At 41.7% G+C, this 24,018-nt stretch overlaps 1 protein-coding gene across 4 annotated transcripts in view; it reads left to right on the top strand.

The window, feature by feature from the left end:
* Positions 1–24,018, top strand: part of LOC100744232 (mucin-17) — a 51,195-nt gene that overhangs the window by 14,782 nt on the left and 12,395 nt on the right. For 3 of the 4 annotated variants that reach the window (XM_012393146.3, XM_012393142.3, XM_033324379.1), the window contains 2 exons: positions 18,146–18,222; positions 21,144–24,011. In XM_012393146.3, coding sequence (XP_012248569.1) covers positions 18,177–18,222; positions 21,144–24,011 — 2,914 coding nt within the window. In that variant the 5' untranslated portion in view covers positions 18,146–18,176. Of the gene's footprint in view, positions 1–2,306; positions 2,409–18,145; positions 18,223–21,143; positions 24,012–24,018 lie in introns of those variants that run through there. The other variant, XM_024371993.2, reaches the window with a different exon arrangement.

Genomic DNA, 24,018 nt, shown 5'->3' with positions numbered 1-24,018 from the left:
TGTTAATGTGTTACGAACGACTAATGTACACATTTGTTTGACGCTGTTCTTGCAGCTGCTTGACAAGTTGCCGTATAATGCGATTCTTCGCGTTAGCTTTTAATCTGCGCAGAGATTTTTACATATTGTAACAATTGAATTGCAGCTTCCGTGTTTTCGAACGTGTCAACATCTCCAATGCTTGCATTATTCTCTTTTGGCTCGTTTTGTTAAACGCTCGTTATGTAAAGCATAAATCATTCACGATCAAACTCTGATTACGTGATAAACACGTGACGCAATCAGTTACCGAGTTCGGATAAAACTACTCTGCCACTAGGACAAAAAATTGGACGAAAGATACGAATCGTGGGCAGATACCCTACCTTTGCGCTTTTACTTTAAATTAACGCGTTTGTAAAAAAAAAAAAATAAATGTAAAAGTGTTAGGTTCCATGTAGGCCGTAACTGATAAATAAAATAAAAATCCGGCAGCAAGTTAAAGCAGACACTTCGCATTGTCTACATAATGGATGTGCTGCTTCACATAATGCATGATTCATGCCTTTCAATCTTGTGTCAGTGACTGTGTAAAGAAGAAAATGAATCAATCACGTCCTAATAATATTCAAATGTCATTTTTTCATTCGTTGTATTTTCAGCATCTTTTGGCGCATGAAAAATATCAAATATAAAATATTAGTTGGAAAGTTATTGAGCAAGAGAGCTGCAGTATCCGCACGCTGTGTTCATACGAGGTTCATTTCCCCTCTGGGCCTAGTCTCTACGTTGACCTACACCACTACTTTGTCAACTTTAAGTGGCAAAGACGTTCAAAACCCCAGAAGTACTATCCACGTTCTGAGACACGTTTGTCGATACAATAGTCACCGGGGATATAAATGCGAGTTATAAACTCTTGATCGTATAATGTATACTATATATCGATTATATAGAGTATAGTGATATCAACTTGTGAGTTCTTCTCGTAACATAATGTCATTAATTCTCTATCCTACGTAATTACGGATGGACGCGAGCGTCACTAAATCACTTGCATCAACCCTTTCGCGACCCAACCAAATCGTTGCAAGCTGAATCGGCAGGTTACACTAGCGGTCCGATCGATTATAATTTCCACGTAATTAGCTCGTTCCGCTAATTAGCGCACCGGTCGAAAACAGTCGGAACAGTTTCTTGCCAGAGGTTAGCTGGCGCGAAACACGCCGGCCTGTAATTAGCAAGATTTATCAGCCGTGACAAATCTGCGGGACGATTACGCGTTGCGATTAATCAGACGATTCTGGTAGCCGTGGAAATATTCGCGGAACGATTTCCACGGACTCGCGCCTCGTTACCTGGCCCGCTCCCAGACAACAATAACCACACGACCACCGTATGAATAATTCTCGGCGAGCGGATCGCGCCGTTTTGCAATTGGCCCCGCGCGACGTAATCTCACAGGCTTCTTCTGACACAATGCGTTCCCGGTCCCTCGAACGGTATAACGTAACGTTTGCGAGTGTACGTGCGTTCAAGAAGGAGCGAAAGTGACGAGATTACGAATCACGAGGGAAGAAGCCTTAGCAAAACGGCCGTGAATGATTTTCGTACGTTGGGAACGTTGGGATCGATCGAAACGTAAGAGAAGTTGGTTTCCAAGGTATAGCAGATGGCACGGTTCGCGTTTTATAGTAAGTCGATGAACAGACTGCGGAATTTTATGCCGCGAGAAGTTTGTAAGTACAAATTTGTCGAAAATGGGATATATAATTTGTTATAGTATCTAGCAGATGAGATAGATCAATCTGTATTTTATTCCCCTTCTGAATTTATGAAAGTGGCAAGTCCCGAGTAAGTCGTCTCTTAACAAAAGTACGTCTTTTGGTTCAATTGGAAATCTTTGCTTCTATCGCTTACATCGTTTACAGGTATTAGTCCAATGTGAATTTCTTGCGAATTTTCGTACCAGGGACTCGCGGTTTTCGATCGTTGGCGACTTTGACAGGGAGTGAGCAAACGGGCGGGGCAAAACGAAACGTCGTCGTTCGACGACAAACAAACTAAAACAGCGTAATAGGCGTCATTGTTCGAAAAGGCGCGACAAGGCCGTGGTTCGTCATTGGATAATTGGACAGTGACAGTTGCACCCGCGGCAGATATTCGTATTCATAGCCACGCATGTTTCTCTGATGCAACGCTCTTCATGGAATAATGGCTCGAAACGATTTCGAACTGGAGCCACCAGCGCAACACTCACAACAACGCACTGCTTAGCTTTAAATAACGGGACAATTCGAAGATGAGCACGGATTTGTTCGCGGCAACGTCGATTCTGATCCGATATACATTCACAGATTGGCTTCAAATTTTATCAACGTGATCACGATAGCCGTCTTAATTGATGCAAATATTCGGGGCATCTGAAAGCGAGTGAAAAATGGACCGTTTGTTGAAACGTTTGCGTTTCCATCGATTGAAACATCCTGATGTGGGTGTCTACTTATATTTTTCGCCTGTAATTGATCTAAAATTCGTATGGAAAAAAGTTAACGCGATGTTTTCAAATATTGGGAACAAATTTTTCGTCTCGCTCGACCGGTTGACGATAAATATAGAATTTTATATTCCCTCTCCTCCGTCGACGTTTTATACGAAATTGTATATGGAGCATTTCTGCATAATCTCATGCAGCATATACTCAGCCGGTTTACATGCCCTGCGTTAGTACCTTTTTTCTTTTTGCAACCGCACTTTCTAAAGACTCTGCTGAAATAAAATGTTCGGATTTCATTTCGTACGAAGAAGCGTACTGTTTCTTAGACGTTGTTTTATAATATCGTAATAATCCTGGGCAATATATGTGATAGTAATATATGTGAATACACGAATATACGTATACGAAATTTATTTTTCTTCTTAAGCTTCTGTAGCTTCTGTAAGTCCAAAGTCTGCGTTGTTAGGCGGATAAAAATGTATACAGGGATTATCAACGACGACATCTTGCCATAAAAATTCTTCGTTATTTATTATCTTACTACATTGTACATATATATATCGTAGCAAAATATTAACAAAATATATCGTAACATAAATATCGTAACAAAAGCTATCGGCCAATGAAAATGTCAAGCAATGTATTTAGGGCAGGTTTTAGAAGCGAATTTCGTCCTCGCGCCCTATTTCGTTTTAATTTCACCTGTTCGTTTGTCAACGATTCTCTTTGCGCACGATAAAGTCGATTTATTAATATTGTTGTTATTATTATCGTGCAGTAGGGAAGCTTCGATGCTTCTGAGGAAAATTTGATCAGTTTGATGAGAATTTGATGGAAGTCGATGTCCTCGCTAAATGTAGGGCATCGAGTATCTGGGAAAATGCCGCTTCATTGAATTAAGAGCTTGACGCGTGTCATCTTTCTGCATTTTTAATAATTAATTTGCTTTTGTCGTTTCGTGATAACATGTTTAATGCTTAATTGCTGTGGCGCGTTTTAAACACGGGGAATTGAATTTCGTATAATGATCGTCCGGTATCGTTATTTGCTCACACGCGAATCTACCAAAGCACATAAATTAAACAGTTAATTACACTTTGCCCCGTAAATTATTGGATATTATCTGAAATCGAACGTATGATTACAATTTATAATTACAGCTTTTTGTTTTTTATTATTTAAGATAATGATTCCCTTCGCGGGATATTTCTTCTTATTATTCTATTCTTTTGTTCGTTTATTTTCTCCTTCCCCTTATTATCTTTGTTTTTAACGTCCAGTTTGATCCACCCACTCTTCCTCATATTACTCCTTCGTCTTTACCTAGTCTTCCCGTTACTTTGCATTCTTTCGTCAAATGTGCCATATTTCTTCATTTTCTTCACAAATTTTACATATCTTTTTGTTACTTTCTTCCCAATATCTACTGCCTTCTCCGTTCATCGCAGCATCTACATGTTCCTATCGAACAACCTTTTTCGTTCGCTTTTAGAAATTATTCCTTCCAAAAAAAAAAGATTTTTAATTTTAATTGGAAAGAATTAAAACAATTTCAAATATAATTTAATAAGTGCTCTCCATCAAAGCCTCTTTTTCGAAAGACCGGTCCACTTTCCAAGCAAAAAAGGGCAAATGCTCGAGCATTAAATGGCTGCATTCACCAAGTCAAATGGACCAATCGTTTAATACATCAATAACCCTAACCAGTTCTTGCCGTTTCGGTCGATACCTTTGATTGCAATTGATACCGAGAATCGATAGAGAAAAAGTATGGAATTTTTCGTGCAATTGGAAGAGCCCACTGATGGGTAAATAGAAAGAGATCAAGTTGGACGTTTCAGCGAATAAAGCCGCCGCTACATCGGTTCTTCGGTGATGTAACTAACTGCAGGATCGCCGGGCCAAACTATCGAGAAAATAGCGCGTAGTTTTCCACCATCGGAGAACGTGTTTCCAGTGAAAGGAGCAAACATAATGGAAAATCGATGGGTATTCCTTTGGTCGAACGATCGTTGCTTTTCCAGCCACTTTTCGAACTTCTTCCATGAAATAGCGTCAATTACACGCGTTCGAAAAGAGAACTTGTCGAGGAGAACTTCCCCTTCGCGTTCCAAACCGGAATAAGGGAGGTGAAATATCCTTTTTCCACGAAATATCTACGTCATCTCGTGAAAAAGGAGGTTTGAGTGATTTCTTCATTGACGTTTTTCTGCAAATATTGGAAGCTCCCTTAAATCCATACGATGTTAACGATGTTTGGTCTTATTAATCTTTTAGATAAAAGGATTAAACCAGCAAGCTTTCATCTGTCCGGTGATATTTTCCGTAAAGAAGATTTAATTTTATATAATAATTCTGCGAAAAGGAAGATGGAACGTAGAAGTATTATATAGGAATGTTAGATGGATAAGCTTTCGTATCGGGTTTTAATCTTTCATCGATGTATAGTTACTAATTAGTAGTAGATGAGTGTACATTTCAATATAATAATTACACGCACTGCTAACACACATCCATTCACTGACGAGTTAGAGTAATTTATAGGCTACATTAACGATAAATCTGTAGATGCAAGTTTCAATCTCTGGGGGAATTCTCAATAAATGAAAATAATTTTATCGACGATACTGTGATACTTGAATCACATTTATAATATTATAATAGGTAATTGTATATATTCAAATTTCAAAAACTAGTTATTTAAATTCCGGTACTTAAAAGAATTTTATTTAAAAATTTTATTACAGATTGTACAGAATTTCTAAAATTCTTCAAACGTTCCTTTATGTCCCGCGATCGATAAATTCTTTTGCAATCTTACGATTCTGTCTTACTCTTTAACGTGACGTATTTCAGTTAATTTTAGACGAGTGTGAGCAAAGAAGCTTTAACATTTGAGCTGCCATAGAGAGTCGATGTATGGTCGATAAAGCCGCACTAATCGTATTAAGACAATTCGATTTAATCAAATTATAATAAACGCTTTCTCTTACATCGCGAATACACGTTATTATAACAAGTTACATAATAGATGCGCGAGGAAGAAAATCCATGCCCAAATGATGTGTATAGTCGGTTTTCCATCGCGATGACGCGACCAATTACATCACAACGAATCCATGTAACAAGAATCCATTAATCAACTATTTTTGTCGGTCGCCTAGTTCGGCTTTTATTTCGAAGCATTGTGAAGCCTGCTCTTGTAGTAACAAGGACAATCGATTACACGCGACTTAAGCTGCGATCGATCAAATCTTTTATTCCCTAATTGTACAATCATAGACGAACAAGCATTTTTTTCACGTTACGGATTTCCCATTCATCGTCCTTGAATTTTTCAAGCTGATTCATTTTCGTTTTCATCGTTAATGTACTTACGACGATGATTTAATTGCTTTTTTCTTCGCGATTTCGATCACCCGCAACTTTCCCAAAATTCTTTTCACCCGCATCACATAGTAAACTAATCTTCCTAATTTCTCAAAATCATTCGTGTCTTTCGGCCGAATTAAAAAAGAAAATTTATTCCGTCCTAAAGACCGTACAAATATTTTCCACACCCACTGCATTTCCATGCTATTTGCAGTTCGATCGTAGACCTGAACTTTCCCAAAATCGTTCGATCTATACACCGGACGAAAATTCACGTGTACGGCGAATTGTAAACGTGAAAACGGAATCAAAGTAAGGCGATCTCGAGCTCAGAGATTCCGTTGAAAGCGAGGGTCTTTAGAAGCGCTCTCACGATAATTTATATAGGAAGTGGAAGTCGGAAGTCGGAGCTGGTAGGGCTGTGCACTCGATTGCCTTCGTTTCGCTGGCCCAGTAGCTATGGTTTCCCTGAACTTTACCGCTGTTCGGCTTCTTCGTGGATCGCCCTTCACAATAACGTATTGTGCCAGCCAGTTAGACCCGCAGCTCTTGCAATTTTTAAACGGTAGCCTTTGTCGATTCTTCCGGTCTGTCTCACCGGACGAGAAGGGTACAGGAACGCATCAAAATTTCAGACCAATTTCTTAGCCTATTGTTTCGCGTCGTAATTGGATCGCGTCTCGAGACTCGAGCAACCCTTTTTGTCGGCGTTCGGCTAGAATTGTGTCGCGGCAGGATTGCCTTTTCCTCTTCGAATATCATTATCTCGAGAAAGCGGACTTTCGTATGAGAAAGATGGTAGCTGCTACCGATAGTGCGGAAGCGAATAGGTCTGGAAGACGGCTGGGATAACAACTGGTAGAAATTCATCTTTCAGCAGGTTATATAACGTAATTATATACCGCTATATTTTAATATATGGCATAATTATGTGTTATTAGAGTCTTTATGGGAATAGCTAATATTTACAATAAGGAAATTTAGTCTGTTTCTTATAAATTACGTAAAAAGAATTTTTGTTAGCTTAGCAGATATTAAAACAGCAACTTTCAGCAAAGCTTGATAAAACGCTTGTTCGCGTTCATTGTAACAGAGTAACGTCGACACATCGCGCGTCTAGCAGATATTTTCGAAACGATATACGTAGGCTCGCTTCTCTTAGCGATCCATCTCTGTCGGATTTACACGACCGATCAAATAATCCAATGTCGATCTATCGGTATTATTATTTTTCAAAATAATTAACGTCGATCTATTCTTCTTCTCTTTAATTGCTTTCGATTAGCACGTAACGCTTTCCAGTTGACTAGCTATCTAATTAATATTCATCGAATTTAATACCTATCTCGCACAAAATCAATTAATTAAATTTTCATAAAGATTCCATTACCGCTTTCATCCGGTCTGTTATAATTAATATCGAATCAAGGTTTTACTCGCGCAAGATCGGTTTATTCAACTTTTGTTACGAACTTCGACACGTGAATCACGTTGATAACGCTATTATATTTATTCGGTTAAAAAACTATCATCGTCGTATCCTTCGTTTATACGATATATATACACTGTTAGAAAAAGTTAAAGGAAACTGGGACGACGTACAAAGATCCTTAACGAAATTATGCGACGAAATCGAATTATCTATATGGCCATAAAATGTAACGCCATGTTACGATAATCGTATACCACGGTAAGTCATGGGAATAGCCAAAGCAACGCTTATGGTTTTTATCTCCGTGTAAGTAGCCCTTGGGTCAGTATCGGTATTTGAAAAGGCCACGATGGTAAAAGACGTCGGAAAAGTTAGTGGAGCATGTAGCCGCATCCCGTATCCGGCGAAACACCATACCAGCCAACAACTGCGACTTCTGGCCTGCCACGAACACAACAATGGAACACCATTGTGGAACAGGTGGTCACGAGCCGTTGATCTTCCATCAGGCACCTTTAGCGACTAGGCTAAGGTAGCGCAAGGCGCCTTCCGAATTTACGATCTCCGATATTTTTTATCGTCTCGTTCGAGTACTCGGCTATTACCGCGACAAAGTTGTAAAAAGTTGTAAAAGAATAAACTAACCGACGATGAATGCTTTTATGACACGGACTGGGTACATAGGAAGGAGGGAAAATAACTCGGCTGGATGAGAGAAAAGAAAGAAAGTTTTCTTCCTTTTTACTCTTTATGTGCTAGGGAGGAAAAGTTCGTATTAGCAAGCTGTGCATGTAGTGTTTTACGTAACTGGATACGCGGTATTGGACACAACGAGATAACTTCGTCGGAGCAAACAGTAAAATTTCTTCCCTTTTTCTCCACATTTTTCCATTTTATAGAGGATAAAGAGTCGTTGGTTTTTACGTCCTGGGTCCGTGCATGTACGTACTGCTGCTCCAGGCTTCCGGAGTGTTAAAGCCATGGCCATTAAGAATTTTATCTCGACGTTTTATCAGCGTTGCAGGTAGCTTCAGTAGGCATAGCGTGATACAACGACGCCGATTTCTACAAGCTGATTTTTTATGTAACACGCACGTTGTATTTGACCGAGCCAGCTACGCGATATACGAAAGATACATCGGTCGTCTTCTCCCACGTATTTCGTATTGTTATGAACAATCAAATCGTTAATGAGACGCGCGCGAGTGATTCGACGTCGATCGAAAGAATCATGGAATATCTACGAACGTCGGATGGTTTGGCGATGGCGAGGGATTAGGGCGAAAGTGTGCTGACGGAATGCAGGAAAATTTACACGGTTGCGCGAGCTTGCTCCGCGACATGCAACAATGGGCCTTTAATTATCCGCGATTCGCCTGCGCCTCTATTAGCATGCAAATTGAGGAAGTCGAGTAACGCGACTCTATACCGCGTGCAAGCAAATATACGAGAGAGACAGACACAGAGAGAGAGAGAGAGAATAGAAAGATGACGGAGCACGACAGGACGAACAGAGCAAGCTGCAACTCGAAAGAGAAGAAAACGAAGAAGGAGAGTACGAAGAAGAAAGAGGAAGTAGAGTGGAATAACGAGGAACATGAGGAAGTGGAGGAGTAACAACGGGGAAGGGAGAATCGTGGTGAGAAGAGAAGATAGCGAAAGTGAAGGTAGAAGAATGGGAGTGAAATTTTAGAGATTCGGGGAGAATGTGATACCACGCCCTTAGCACACCGTGACTCTGCGGCTAAGAATTTCACATTCACCGAGCTGTGACGTTACGGGTCACTTCACAAACCAACCCTTCCAACTATGTATACCGAGAATTTCAGTCGCTGGCTAGACAAAGCTACCTGGAAAATTAAATATGCATACGTCTATTGCATATCGACGTTCGTCAACTATCTCTGATTTAAAATAGAAAATGAAATTGTATCATGAAATTATGATAAAATCGATTTATTATCTAAAGAACGTCGTGTAAACGTAATCGGAGTGTTACGTATCGTAGTAAAATTGTGTCTCTTATTTCGGCGCGATCCATTCGAGCAATTTATCCTGGAATATAGTAACTTCGACAGGAAACGACAGCGTTGAAGAAGAAAGTTTAAAAGGTCGGTCCGAGTGTCCGTGCCGGAGCTAAAGTTCATTCCTAAAGGTGCTTATTAGCTACTCACGTAACTAACTTTAGATTTTACATAGTTAGGTTTAAAGTTCGACTTAGAGTCAGACTCGGATCGTAATTAGATTTACGCCGGAGCGTGTAGATTCGAGAGCGCGTTCCTTTCGAAGCAAATTTTCCTCCCTCGTACTCGGATTCATGGAAATGTGGAAAAGAGAAACCGACGAAGATGCCGGCCGTCTCCAAGACATTTTGCATACGTTATCACGTGCCTGACCAAATCTAGACCTCTAGAATCGCCTTCCCAGTGACGTCGGCATTGGAAACGTAAGCTAGGCGCGACATTTGGACGCCAAAAAATGGTCGAGAGTCGGATTCCCGAGATTTCGTGCATTTTCGAGCGACGCGTCTGCTTCGTAGACGATTTATTGCGCTAGAAAAGGGGCGACCTGCGTTACAATGGTCGGAAAATACCTGCACAAGTCTGCATGACTAGTGTCTATAGTCTAGCTATCGTATCTCGTCGATCACGTAACAAAGAAAACGGGAGAAAGAAGAGTTTAAATATCGGAGACATAAATATTAATGATTCGTACGTACATGAAACACTGTTACAATAAACGATAAAAAAGAAACGGGGCATGAAGCTGGAAGGTGAAAAAGAAGGAACAGAGGGGAACAAAAGATGGGGCTAAAGGTGGATAGAATGGGACAGAAAATATTTGCCGCGCAAAAGGCAGAGGGCCGCGTTTCTTTGAAAAAGCTGAACTTTTGGAAGATATAAAAGTTGCTTACAAAGATGAGTGAGCGGTCATACAGGAAGCTGAAGCAACAGACGCGAATGAATAATTAAACGACGCGAGTACTTGTGAAAAACATTGAAAAACGAGACGAATAATAATACACGTAAAAAAAAGATGTCGCGAAGATGTTATACAACGAAACTCGATCCATTGAATTAAAAATATAACGAAATACGTCTAACCGCGAATGAGATTTGCCAAGAAAAAGTAGAAAAAGAAGGAGGAGAAACGCGTGTAAAGTAATTATCATGCGAAGTGGATACTGCGAGCGATATCGACACCGGCAAGAAAGTAGAATTCGACAAGAAAGTGGAATTATAAAAATCGCGAGAAAATAATGAAAAACAGCGAAATAAATAGAACGGGGAAAGATAAAAACGAAGGTGCAGAGAGCGAAGAAGGAAGATCGTAAACAGAACGGAAAGAATGGCGAAACTCGAGTCGAAGGGAAAAAGATTAGCGATACAGGCGTGTAAAAGTTGAATGAGATAAGGAAAAATGTAAGTATACAATGTTTTCGACGAGAAACCATCGATCGACGTGTCGTACATATCGACACGCCATCTTGGCTATGAATGTGCTTTGCCTCGTGCATCATGGATGCATTTCAGAGAGAGAGTACCGCGTTTCTCTCGCCTCGGAATATCCGTGACAAAATGCGATCGTTTCAGGCTATTCCATACCTGTCGATACACGGAATGAAAGAAATACGTGTTGTACGTGTTACGTTGAAACCGTGGTTCAGGCTTTTCAAGGGATTCGTCACGGTTTTGAAAAGAGCTGAAATGGCTGAGAATATTCGAATTTGTTTCTCTTTTGCTTCCTATAGTCTATGACTAAGTTTATTGTCTATTAAAACTGAATGAACAGAGTGTATCGGAGAGAGTTCTGCATATTCAAAGGAGATCGAAGTAAACCGGTTTATTAGAACGAGAAACTTTCTGCGGAAAAGTACGGATCAAAAAATAGCATCACGGCCATTAATTCGCTGGCTGGTACTAGAATCACGCGAGCTACTAATTTCGTTCTGATTTTATAACAATTCTTTATACAATGGTTTTGGCGATCGTCTGGCTCCGCGTTCCGAAATTTCCGCACATCGAATCGATGATACGAAATAGAACGGCGAATAAAACGGATATCTCTGACGCGTTCGTATGGTTTGTCGAGGCAACGAAAATGCAATTGGCACGTTATTTTCCTTTTTTTTTAAGGCGGCAGCGATGGATAAATTTAATTAAGTGAAAACGCGGGAACGTGTTCCGCAGGGAGAATAAAGCGCGATAAAATGGCCACGCACTTTACCATAAGTACTAAAAAACAAATTTATCAGCGACAAATTGGAAACGTTTCACGGCAAATAAAGCTCGCGTCGCTTTGTAACGAATTGAATTGCACTCCGTTCTACCGTGCACTTCTTTCTCGTAAACCTGTAGAGAACGAACTCGTAACTGTTGTTCATCCTTATTCGTGCTAGCGTGGTCATCGTCCGTCGTTTGTTATTTAATTGCCTTCTATGTTATCGTACACCGTTTCAGATTCGCCAAGCGTTGCGATATTCTTGAAACGTGTAACTGAAATTAATTAACATTATCTTGTACCTAGATTGCTTTATTTATGGAAATATTCGGAATTAAAAGTAAAACTATAAGATTCATTTTGAATTGATTGGATTTCATAAAAATTATTTAATCGCGCTATGAAAGTTTCACACGCAGACTATTATGAGTTTCTTCTGCGCGTTTCGAACAACGAACACCATTATTTGTAAAACATGGCAGCTGAAATTTGCTTATTCGATAAATTCTCGTGGAAGAATGATTAGAAAATAGTGGCTCAACGTTACAGTATTATCTTGTATCGCGACAGTAAGAGAGGCGTATAATTAAGTAGAGATAAAAGAGGGACGAGATGCGATCACGGTGACACGCGTTTCACGAGACCTCGTTGTACACGTTGTGATTCGTTGTTTCAAATAACTGTACTGATTTTTATACCCGTGTGCAACAATTATACCGCGACCTGATCGTTAGACGAAGTATACCTAATAATGATAATAATATTGTTGTTGATATATTCATATGGTTCGTGCATGCTATTCCTTATTTCCTTCGATAGACCATACGTTTCGCGTAGAGAATTCTTTTGTTCGTTCGCTATTAATTTCTGTGGATCGTGATCAGTATCTCGGTTAATAAGCCCCTTGATCACATCGCGATTTAATTATCATCGTCGAATTCATTCGAAGAAACGGCGCCCTGTTTCAGTTCCATCGAATTCCATTTCTGCGTGATGCGACACGATACACTCGTCAGAGTCGAATTCATATCGATCGGAAATTCTCCATTTGTTTATTATTCGATGTCTACTCAAAATGCATTCGGTTAATTTATCGGTTCGAGCTGCTGAATTTTGTGATCTGGCGATGAAATTCAGTCCGACCGTGGAAAAATTCTATTCGCCGCGTGGATATCCCGTTCGATGCAGAATGAAGAAAAACAGACACGCTGTGCGTATTACGAACAATATTTTTCGAGCTAATTGAAAACCGATATATTTCTCTCTTTTAATCACGCGAACCACTTGCTTCGTATCTGGTGCGTTGCAGTTTCACGGATATAAATAGAAACGTTTTGTATAAATGGAAAACGAATCGCTGCGAACAAATTGGGAAAAATAATTGAAAGAGAAAAATGAATGTTAAACAGACATTGCAATTCTTTGCAAAACATTTTCAACGTCGCTGTATCTTAATTCAATACGGTCACTGGTATTCCAGAATAAATAACATATAGAGTTTATTAATAACAGATATCGCGTTTCGTATATAATTACCAAGCTTCTTCGTACATAAAACGAGTTGTAAAATAAGAGAAATAGGTTTCGTTAGATTTAAAATTCGAGAGCAAGAGACACACGAAACTAGGCTCGCGTTTCTCGTAAAGATGCTGCGAAATAAATGGCACTATGGCCCAATTCTCCGGCAGTGAATGGCACGCTCAGAATGCAATGGTTTTTTCTATCATCGTGAGAAGAGCAATCCAATCGGCGAGGACAAAGAGCGCGAAAGTGAAAGGGTGGAGGCGGAAAAGGCAGCTTTTAATGCGCTGCTTCTAAGTCGAGAGTTCTCACAAGCACGCCGATTGAACAGTTATCCGATACAACGACGACTGTTGTGCAACTACAGCTGGCCGAAATGAAAAAAGTTGGCCAGAAACACCGAATGCTATATCTTCGTCAAAAATATGAGTCCTGTTACAAACAAATGCACTTTTTAAACTTCCACGAAAAACGCAGTCGTTCGACTAAAATAAGAGACGATACGAGAACATTATTTTCTCTCTAGCTTTTGTTTCTACATTTCCATAATGCGAGCAATATTTTCATTAACGATGATGCTTATCGATATATCTTTATTAATAACTATTCCCAAAGGGCTTGTAACATCCATCTACGAAGGAAAACACCGTTAAGAGGAAAATTAAAAGATACCGAATCAGAGGATACTTGCCGAGACATAAAATACGAAGAGCGTTTTTAATTTACATAATGAAGTGTTCCATATAGCGAGAAGATTTTATCTGTTAACGTAGCAAGTGTGCAACCAATGTATAATAAAAATTTAATTATGAAGATATAATATAATAACGTAATAACGTAACGAGAGTTTGAATTTCAAACGAAAACGATAAAAAGATATACCGTAGCAGGTAGCGAGTATTTTCAATGCATCGAAAGAAAAGGAATAAAAGATAATCGTGCTTTATTAGCAGTCCTGCTGCTTTCATTTCGTTTTATACCCGTATCATAAATTACTCGCGCCTGGCTTTCGTATGTTCTTCAAATGAAATGAAATGAGATGAGCATAAAATAACAAATAAATTTGGCGTCTGCGTTACTTAGGCGTAGCATAATCAACCAATTTAAGAGTGGAACGAGCGCCGAGATACACGGGTCACAAATTGTGAAATATACGTCGCGTAGCGTAATGAAGAAATGTGTCCAAATGAAAAGTGATCTTGTTTGTCAGATCAAGAAGGCAAATAAAATTCTTCGTACGAGAGAACGTCGCACGAAATGAGAGCTCGTTCCCCGGCCGGTCTAACTTGTATTAATTTAATTGACATATCTCGAGGTCGACCTCCTTTGAACGACCGTCTAAATGATTCCTACGAGGTACATTGAGGATGTAGCTTGTGTGCGTATGAATCATTCCCTGCTACAAAATATGGTAGAAAACACCAGCAACTTTTATTTTGCTGTAATTTTGGAAACGAAAGGATCCAAGAATTAACGCTATATATCTAGACACGTTGAAAAGATGGAAATCTTACGAAGTTAAATCTTATAAGAACCTCTCGATGTCAGTGAAAACGTTCAAATATCAGGAATTCGTAGCATTCCTGACACTTTGTAAAACTCGATTGTCCCCACAGAGCGACAAAAGAAACGCAGAATCCAACGAAATAAGGAAAAGGGAAAAGAAAAAGAAGAGCGTGACAAATGTGGAATGACGAAACGTCGAATGGTTCACATTCCATTTAGTATCGTGTCATCAAGTATAAACGATACGGACGACGGTGCGAAAGCTTTCAACACATACACCGTATCGACACGTATACACGTGCTCCCATTGCGTTCACTGTCTGTAAATGTACTCTATAATTAACCGACTCTTAATTGCATTCCATCGTGTACTCGCTGTTTAAATATTTGCATCGAGAATCATTCATTGCCCCAGGAAATGTTCAAAATCGTTTAGTTTGAAAATAATTCATATTTTAGACGATCGTTGTTCGTCTCAAGGAAAGATCTGCGTATGAAACGTCGTTTCTTCCATGTCCGAACTCGACGGGCCGATACTATTTGCTAAATTTTCTATTACCAACCAATCGCTATCCACGCTAAAGAACAAATCTACCAGAAATGAACGATTCGCGTTTGACTAGGTTCTTACGGAACGACTGAAAATTTAGTAAGATGGTAGCACAAATGAATGGAGTGACTAGGTCGAAGGAGAAACGACTTTAGTGTTTGCGAACTGGTGCGCGGTTTCAAGGGTTTATGACACGTGCATCGTTACCGAGGGTTCAAACGCCAAGACCAGCCCAGTCGTTCGTATAGTACCCAGAAATGCTGACACTCTGCGACCATAAAGCCGTTTCTAGGCCCTGACATCTGGCTCGAACAGTCTTCTGTAAAGTATCGATTAACGTTTTCCTAGAAAATAGCCTAGTTTGGCGTCCGTGTCATAAACCCTATGATCTCGATAGCCAACCTTATCTATCACAATTCAGCGGAATGTCGTGTCAGGGGCAAACTATAGGTGTAAAATATCGAGATTAAAGTACTATACCTATATTTCAAGAAACGACATTTTGCAATTGCATATGTGTATGCGTAGTCGTATTTGATGGGGTATTTATTTGCGACAAAATCGTCCATAGCCTTAAGTAGCTGACGACCATCGAATGTAATTAGCTTTTTAGACTGACATCATTTTTTCTTTTAAATTCACAGTGTCCTTATTGTTGGTCGTCGTGGCATGGCTGAATTCACGAATTCTTAATTAGTAACAATCTCGTGCGTGGGAGGACAGATACGGGTCGGCGAGGGCAAAGAAACTGGATTGTTCGTGTATAGTACACGTCCACGTGTGTGCCGCTTCATTCACGTACGGTAGTATGCATGTGTCTTGTAATGTCAATTAACCGTACTTCAGGCAGGCGTTTTTCATACGACGTTACAAAAATGAAGCTGGAAATTTACGTTTACGTAGTCTTATCGCATATATCGTTCGCTTGTGATCGAAAAATTTTGCTTAATATTTACAGTAAACAGAGCAACGTATGCTGCATCCCAACGAAAATACGAGAAAGTCATCGAGCATAAAAGTCTTAGGACTAAAAGTAGGAAAATAATGAGGGGAAAAAACGAAGGAAAGTCAAAATGTCCGCGTTCAGAATTAAAACAAGCTCCGGTGTTGAGACGAGTACCTAGTGTCAAGTGCTAGAACGAACTAGGAAGAAAAAGAAAGTCAAGGCTTATGACGCGAACGGTCTTCCTGCCTTCGAAACATACGGTGAATAAATAAAATCAAACGTAGGAAGCGGACAATTTTCACGACGTTTCTCCGCATGATTCCGCATTTCCTGCCTAATCAGCGTCGCTTCGAAACTTTACCTCCGTTCCAGCTACCACGAAATACTCTCAGATCTGTTCGAGTTCAATCTCTAATCCACTAACGTTGCCAAGTATAAGCCTTTAACTAAAATTTCTTTTAGCAAGGTTTATGCGCCGGAATGTAAAGCCGAAATCGGGCGGAAATTCGTCGTACGATCGCCAGATGCTTCTATAAAACATTCCAGCTGGTTCTTCAACTGTATATAGATTAAAGCCAGCGAGGTGAATCGTGTCGCGAACCAGGTCACACGTATCCGCGTTCCTTCTCTTTTTCCTCCCACATTTCGCTCGAGCTTTATCTTCAAAGAGACAATAGATTGCCGAAGTCGTACGAACATTCTCGTCTCTGAGGTATGTCCCTAAGCTATAACTATAACTGTCATTTAACTTATCTAGTAGAAAAGATACCGAGGCGAAGGAACAGCGCAGATTTCTTTGCACGCAAAGCGAGGCGGTTATCGTAGCACGATCAGGCAGGGATTTCGTTTTCGAGGAAATCGACTTTGGATATTTGACAAGTATACTGAGATTTTGTCAATCCAGTTTTAAACTACGTTTGAGAATAAATCGAAAACGTAGAGTAACATTTTTTCATAAAATGCTTCATTATCGTTTTTTCTCATCTAACCGGCATCTAGCCAAGTTGAAGTATACTTGACAAGTTTTCAAGCCGGACTTTTTCAGAAACGAAGCGTCGTTGAAAAATTGTATTCCATATTTTCGACTTATTTTTTTAGGTGAAATCAGTCGCTGCCCGGTTGTATTACGATTACCGCCTCGCCATGTGCAGCGCTTAAAAATGAATCTTTGCAAACGAAAATGCAGTACGAGCGTCAGAAACGATAGCGTGCAAATAGAAAGTGACGGCGTGATCAGCCCGGAGCGGCCGCACGCGCCGTCGGTAGGAGGGTCTGGTAATCATTTGGTCAATGACAATAAGTGGCAGTGACACGGACACGACGATTTATAAATCGATAGTCGGAGGGACATCGGATTTATGTAACGAATACAACGACGTCTGGTTATTCTAATTCCGACGTCAAATTAGAGAAGGTTCGACCATAGAAGCTTTGGAACTTCAATGAACGAGACACGGTCGATGCGAAACACGAGATAAAAGTTCCGCTCGAATTTTACTTCCGACATTGCATTCCACTGCGACTATTCTCTTTTTTTCCCCGACGATTTTCATGGAAATCGTGAGGAAAATTTGCATCGCTGCTGATTTTGGGTCTGTCGAATATTTTATTTCACGCTTTATCTCGCGAATCGCTCTTATCGAGCGTTACCTCTAGAGCACGCATTCGCTAGTCATTCACACGAATCTTTTTATTTCTGTAGAACGTTCGCAATTCAATTTGTTGCAGTAAGCATTCTGCGAGATTGAAATCGCGCCACTTTTGCCGGAAACCACGGAGCTACCGATACGAGAAACCACAAAGCGTTCATCTTCGTTACCATTGATTGGATAGCTATCGACTAAACTATAAACCGCGAGGCATTTTGAGTAGAAGCGAACGAAGAATTTAATCGTTCTTCGCGATATAATGTTTCCACTTGGATCGTTTCCTATCATTAAGTAACATTCAGTAAAATTTCGATGTAGGATTTTAAACGCTTCTCAGCTTCTTACTCGACGCGTTATCGAAAATGAGTATGTAACGGGTAGCACGCTATCCTCTAATTGCTAGAATAAATAATACAGAAGGTAAAACGTCGTTTGCGAGTAGGTGTAAATCGAATTGTAATTTTCGTTGCAGATTCCGCGAGGAGGTCTAACGAACGGTGGAGATGACTGGAAGAAGAAGAGTGCCACTCGTGTTAAGAGTATGCACAGGTAAGAATACGTAACAAAGCTGAATCGATCGGTCGATTTACGCAATTCATTAACCGGTAAACGCATAACGTGTACTTGCATTACGTACATTTCCCATTACCTGCCATTTTAATATCTTTTATTTTAAGTTTTACGCTACAGTTGTCGATAGTTCTGATACTAAAAATCATCGACACGCTGTACGAAATCTAATTCGCGTGGAGTGCGATAGAATATAAGCGAACAGAAACGTACACAGAATACAACAGGTAATTTATCTGTATTATCGATTTGAGATTACTATTTCTATGCGATCGAACCACAGCTAAGCACGCACGCGTTCTATCCGAAACGATTCTCCTGCAATATCAAGATTTCATTAACCTCGGTGATTTTTCTTAATCTAGCGCTTTCTACGGTGCTCCGCGAGAGCGTATCTGTCACGATTGAGAAATAAATGGTCGCGCAGCAAGGATTTCGTCATAACTTTCACGCGCGCGTAACTGCACGATCCGCGTTTCCGTTGGACCGAGAATCGAATCGCTCGAATGCATCCTGTTGCATCGCGTAAAGGCTGGCAATCGAGGGCGACTACACGAACCACGCTGCTCGGCCATCAAGTACTGTTAGAATCGCCATGCCGTGCCGGACTGCAGGCTGAAACCGTAACACTTGCCTTGACAATACGAATTTACCGTTGCGCTCGAACCAAGCCACGTCGTTCAACTTTCCTCCGGGTCTCCGGTGAGTTCATTTCGCGTTTTCAAAGATCGAAACGAACAATTTTTGGAAACGTGGCTGGCTATCAATTACAGGAACGTTACAGGAACGTAATCACCGATTAATAAGTTGACCGCGGGATCGACGTGAAAAAGAAATAATGACGTCGAAATCGAAAGTCTTCTATATCCGTTCATTGTGTACAAATCGAAATCGAAAGTTTCCTTTCGGCGTTTCCAGCCGAATCCGTATTATTACCGGATGATCCGTTCCGAACTGATGACTCTGCGAAGAATGCAAAACGAGAGTCGAATCGGTTAAAGAATTAGAAAGCGCGTGGTTCGATGCTTACGTTAGAACGATTTTTGGACCGTTTCAAAGAACGTTCACCGACAAAGGCAATATTTCTAATTCCCAAATATTCTAGTTTCTAATTGCCAAAAGCGATTTAATCCAATCGCGAGATAACTAATTCACCAGTGTTGTACGTATAATTGGAATACAATTATCTCTGTGCGAGTAAGCTCTAATTTACTTTACTTTATTCCGTCTCATTGCTTGTTAATCACCAGTTTCCAAAGCATCGAACTAGCCAACTACCGTAGAATATGCGTCAACATTTTCTAGTTTCATTTCTATTTCACACTTCATTCGTTATTCGCTCCTCTGTTAGAAGCAAGTTTCAAGCCGGAATTCGCAGAAGCGATAGAATTACTTCTACGACTGTAACTGCGCAACACTCGATCGTCTTGCTGAAAGGGATGCTGAAAGAACGTCGTCGAACACGATCGAAACCCGCGACAGAAACCTCGTAATCGTACCCGCCCATGTACACATTTTCACGTAACCTGTCCACATCGGTAGAGGTCAGGTGCGCATACTTAAATCTTCTGCATAATCCCGTGGTCTGTTTAACATTCAGAGGCACGCGAACATACACACCGCGTTGCATACACATTTTTCCATCCGTCGTAGCGTAGAATGCGCGGCAAACTACATCATAGAGGTTCATGAATCGTTTCTCGATGGCTGGCTGAGCAATTCCCGGCCAACCGGTTTTTAGATCCATTAAGAGCTTCGTCCACGCTCTCCACGGTCATTTTTATTTCAACTCACTGTGAGAACCAGTCACCGTTGTCAATATCCATCGCCTGGCTCGGCGTTTGCACGTGTTCATCGCTGATACGTCGATCGTCCGCGACACTGTTCACGGTTCACCGATTCAACGATCAGCCCCTCGTTTACTGGATTCAAGATAAAGTAGCGATTAACCCTTAACGGTCGATAATTTCATAGCAATTAACTCGACGTATACTTAACTAGAATTATCGGTTGTAGAATCCAGTCGCTTTTGAAACGGACTCGTGGCAATGCCTTCGTTTATAAAATTCTCTTCTCTTTAAAAAATAATTTATCCGTTAAACGTCTGACTGCGTGGAACGTTTAGAGTTTATGTTTTTTCCAGCGATTTTCCAAATGTTCGTAAATCTAAAAATAAGGTAATAGCAACATCATGAATAACTCCGAGGAAGCTAAAAATACGCATTCTCATTCTGTTCCTGATATTGTTATTAAAACATCTGGTCTTTATCGTAACAAACGGTATTTCGTTTAAGAAAGAAGATAATATAATCTACGTACAATGTTGACGTAAATTTCGATATACCTTGCAGACACGTTCGAACCACTTAACAGAGAAACACGTTTTGTTGAAGAATACTTAGCGACGTTACTAAGCGAAGGTTTACACGAAATATACGCGCAAGCTCTTATCTTCCAGTTCCATTCAGTTTGTTATTATTTTACTGTAATTCCTGTTTATCCCGTCTAATTCAACTACAGTAACCATAAGCGTGATTGTAATCACAGTCACACATATGCGTACATATATACTGCAGCACGCTACTAGTTTGATTTACGTAATTGCTGTAGATAACACAAATATGAAAATCAAATACCACTGGCGTTGGTTAATAACAAAATAGTCCGGTTTAAGCGAATATTTGGAAATCTCGATAGACGATGCAGTGGCAGAATATTTGATCTGGTGTAATTCTTTTTTTATTTTGGTATTATTTCGTTTGTAACCTCGATACCTAACGCTGTCTAAATCAATCGTTTCAATTTTAAAGCGCGATCTACATATTTTAAAGTTACGAACATTCTCGACAATTTCCGAACAATTTAAAACTGATCGTCCGGTATTAACCGATACGTTTCAGGTGTTTTCGTGCTGCTCTTCAGCACGGTCGCCGTGGACGCGACGAAAGACCCATCGTCGAGTTCGGAGAAGTTGCTCACCCCCGACGTATCGGAAACATCGATATTCGAACAGAACAAGACGATCTTAAACAAAATACCATCGAGAGACGAGTCGGAGTTTCCCTTAGCAGAGTCGAAAAACGAAGCCGTCGGACCGTACAACTCGACTAAAAGAGGTTTCGAAACGGTAGACGATAAGCTCGTAAAAGATGCCAAAACGGTGGACAAGGAGAAAGTGCCAATGCCGATCGACGAGGATACCGAGTTGCAAGGAATCGGGTCGCGCGATCAAGTCGACAGATTATCGACCGTAGATTCAGCCAACAGCGGATCCAAGCTCGAGGAAATCGTCTATGGAACTTCTGGGAAGAGTTCTAGCACGAAAACGATATCCGCGGACGCTTACAGGCTATCCGGAACCAACGGTTTGACCACGGTAACCGCGAAACCGGCGCTGGAGGAATCAAAAGTCGACGAGACGAAGAACAAAACCGGGTTCGTCGAACGCTCCAACGATACCTCGAGGCAGGAACCAAGAGAAGCTAAGAAATCTTCGGAAGATGGCTTGCAGGTGAAAGAGGAACGCGCGACAGACACGAAGGAAGAAACGGCGAGTTCCTCGAAAGAGGCGAGCACGGATTCCGGGCTAAAATCAGAAACGTTTAACCCTGAGAACGAGTCAACTCCGGAAAAAGTTCGTTTCCTCGGAGAGTTTCAGCAAAGGAAGAAAAAGGCGGAGGGTCCGGTGAAGAACTCGGAAGTTCCGGACTTAAAGGAGGCCGACGAGAGAAAAGAGGAGGACGTGTCCGTCTCGTTGATCAATGACACGTACGTCAACTACAGCCACCGTTCGAAAATCTCGACGGAGAAGAGCGTGGAGACCGACTCGGCTGACAAATGGACGCCTCTCGAAAACGCGACAAATTTTATCACCGAGGAGATTCCGGTGACTCACGAGTCGCGCCATCCGAAGGAGGAAGTGGAGGTCGTCGGGAACGTGACTCAGCCCGTGATCCAGCGGTTTATCGATCGACAATCCCAAAACTCGACGTCAAAGGACGCTGGCCTTGCCAACGAATTAAATCGAACGTCGAATCGGGACAAGGACTTTTTGCGTGATTCTGCGAACGCTAACGAGACCAGTCACGAGAAACAGCAGGAAATAGAGGAAAAAAATCAGGAGAAATTGGCGCGGCTTACCATCGAAAGGACGAGCGAAGAATCTTCCACGATTCAAGGAATTTCCAGTCCGGTTCCCAGAGGAAGAACTATAGCGTTCGAGTCTGCAAGCTCGAAGAGAACGATCGTCGCGAAGAAGAACGCCACAGACAGATTCGCGGACCAGAAACCCTATCCTTACACGAAATTGCCTAAAGAGTCGCCAATTCGTAACGCCAGTAACCAGCTGGACGTCGCTACGGAAGAAGCTTCTGCTTTGGAGAACACGATCGGCAAGGGACAGTCGGAAGAAAAGTTCGTCGTAACCGAAGGTTCGGACGTGTTGGAGAATAGCATCCAGCAGTTTAAGCCGACCTATTACGAGAAAGTAAGCAACGAATCATCGACCATCTCGAGCACCGAGGTACGCCCGTCCGTTCAAATAACGACCGCGCCTTTGCTTAGATTAGAGGAAACTAGACCGACGAATCAGACCGTGGTCGAGAAATCAAGCGAACAGAAGGGCATCGACGAGAGCGGAGAAAAATCGACGAGCGCGGGAAATGACGTTTCTCGGTGGGCTGAGAGCCGCGAGACCTCTGGGATGGGGAACGTCGATGTGACTGGAAACGGGATAACGGAAGTCAGCGCGAAGCCCGAGAGTGGCGATAAACGAACCTACGAGGCCTCCTTGCAGGAGATTACGGTTCGGACAACGCCCACACCTTTAACAACGGAACCCGTCGAACCGCAAACGGACCTCGGAATGCTCTCGAACGCGGACGTGCAGACGAACGTAGCTGGTTCTCTGCTGATACGATCCACGCTCAACGCCACCGAGCTCTCCACCGAGTATCCACTGATCAAAGGGAATTTTTCCGACGAGAAGTTGCCGATATTCCCCACTACACCCACGGACACGAGCACCGTCAAAGTAGCAACGGACAGTGCCACCGTCTTGCCCACGACCACCATCGAAGAAACTTCCGTAGGGAACGTCACCGAACCACCAACTGTCTCGGACGCTAACGGAACCAACGAAATCCCTTCCGGTGTAAGTGGCACTCTCAGCCCCGAGGAAACTTTCGTACCTACCACTACCAACGTCGAGTTCGAGTTCGTTGGCCTGTCCGATTCGACCACTTTTCCCTGGCGGAACGCTACCGAGGAACCACCCAAGGGACGCGATTTACCAAACGAAACTTCCGTCGTGCCTACGGTTAAGGATTTACTCGCAAAAAATACGCCCAACGAAGGCACCACGACAGTGAGCAACGAATCGACCACGGAGAATACGTCGTCGATCAGCGAGACCGAAATTCCTGCCACGAGTAATCCAATGACGGACCGGACGATCGTTCCTACGTCGATACCGAGCCAAACGATACAGTCCAAGGACGAGTTTACGACTCGGCCGAGTTTCGTCGACGAGGAAACCGACAGCAGCTCGACCAGCCTGGATGAAGTTGAGAAAACGATAGACGTGACGGATTCTTGGAGCACCACGAGCGAAGAGAATGTCGCGACGACCACGATTAGAACGGAACAGACGATTTCAAAGGATTCCAAGGATTCCTATTTCATGGCGAACGTTACCGAGTCCCCCGTGGAATTCACGTCGATACCGAACGTTTACACGACGGATGCCACGCGAGTGGCTACTTCCAGCCCCTTTGT

Source organism: Bombus impatiens, unplaced genomic scaffold, assembly GCF_000188095.3.
Source record: "Bombus impatiens unplaced genomic scaffold, BIMP_2.2 scf_2222, whole genome shotgun sequence".
Classification (NCBI taxonomy): domain Eukaryota; kingdom Metazoa; phylum Arthropoda; class Insecta; order Hymenoptera; family Apidae; genus Bombus; species Bombus impatiens.
The sequence above is the reverse complement of the archived record's forward strand: the minus strand, read 5'-3'. Positions and strand labels throughout refer to the sequence as shown.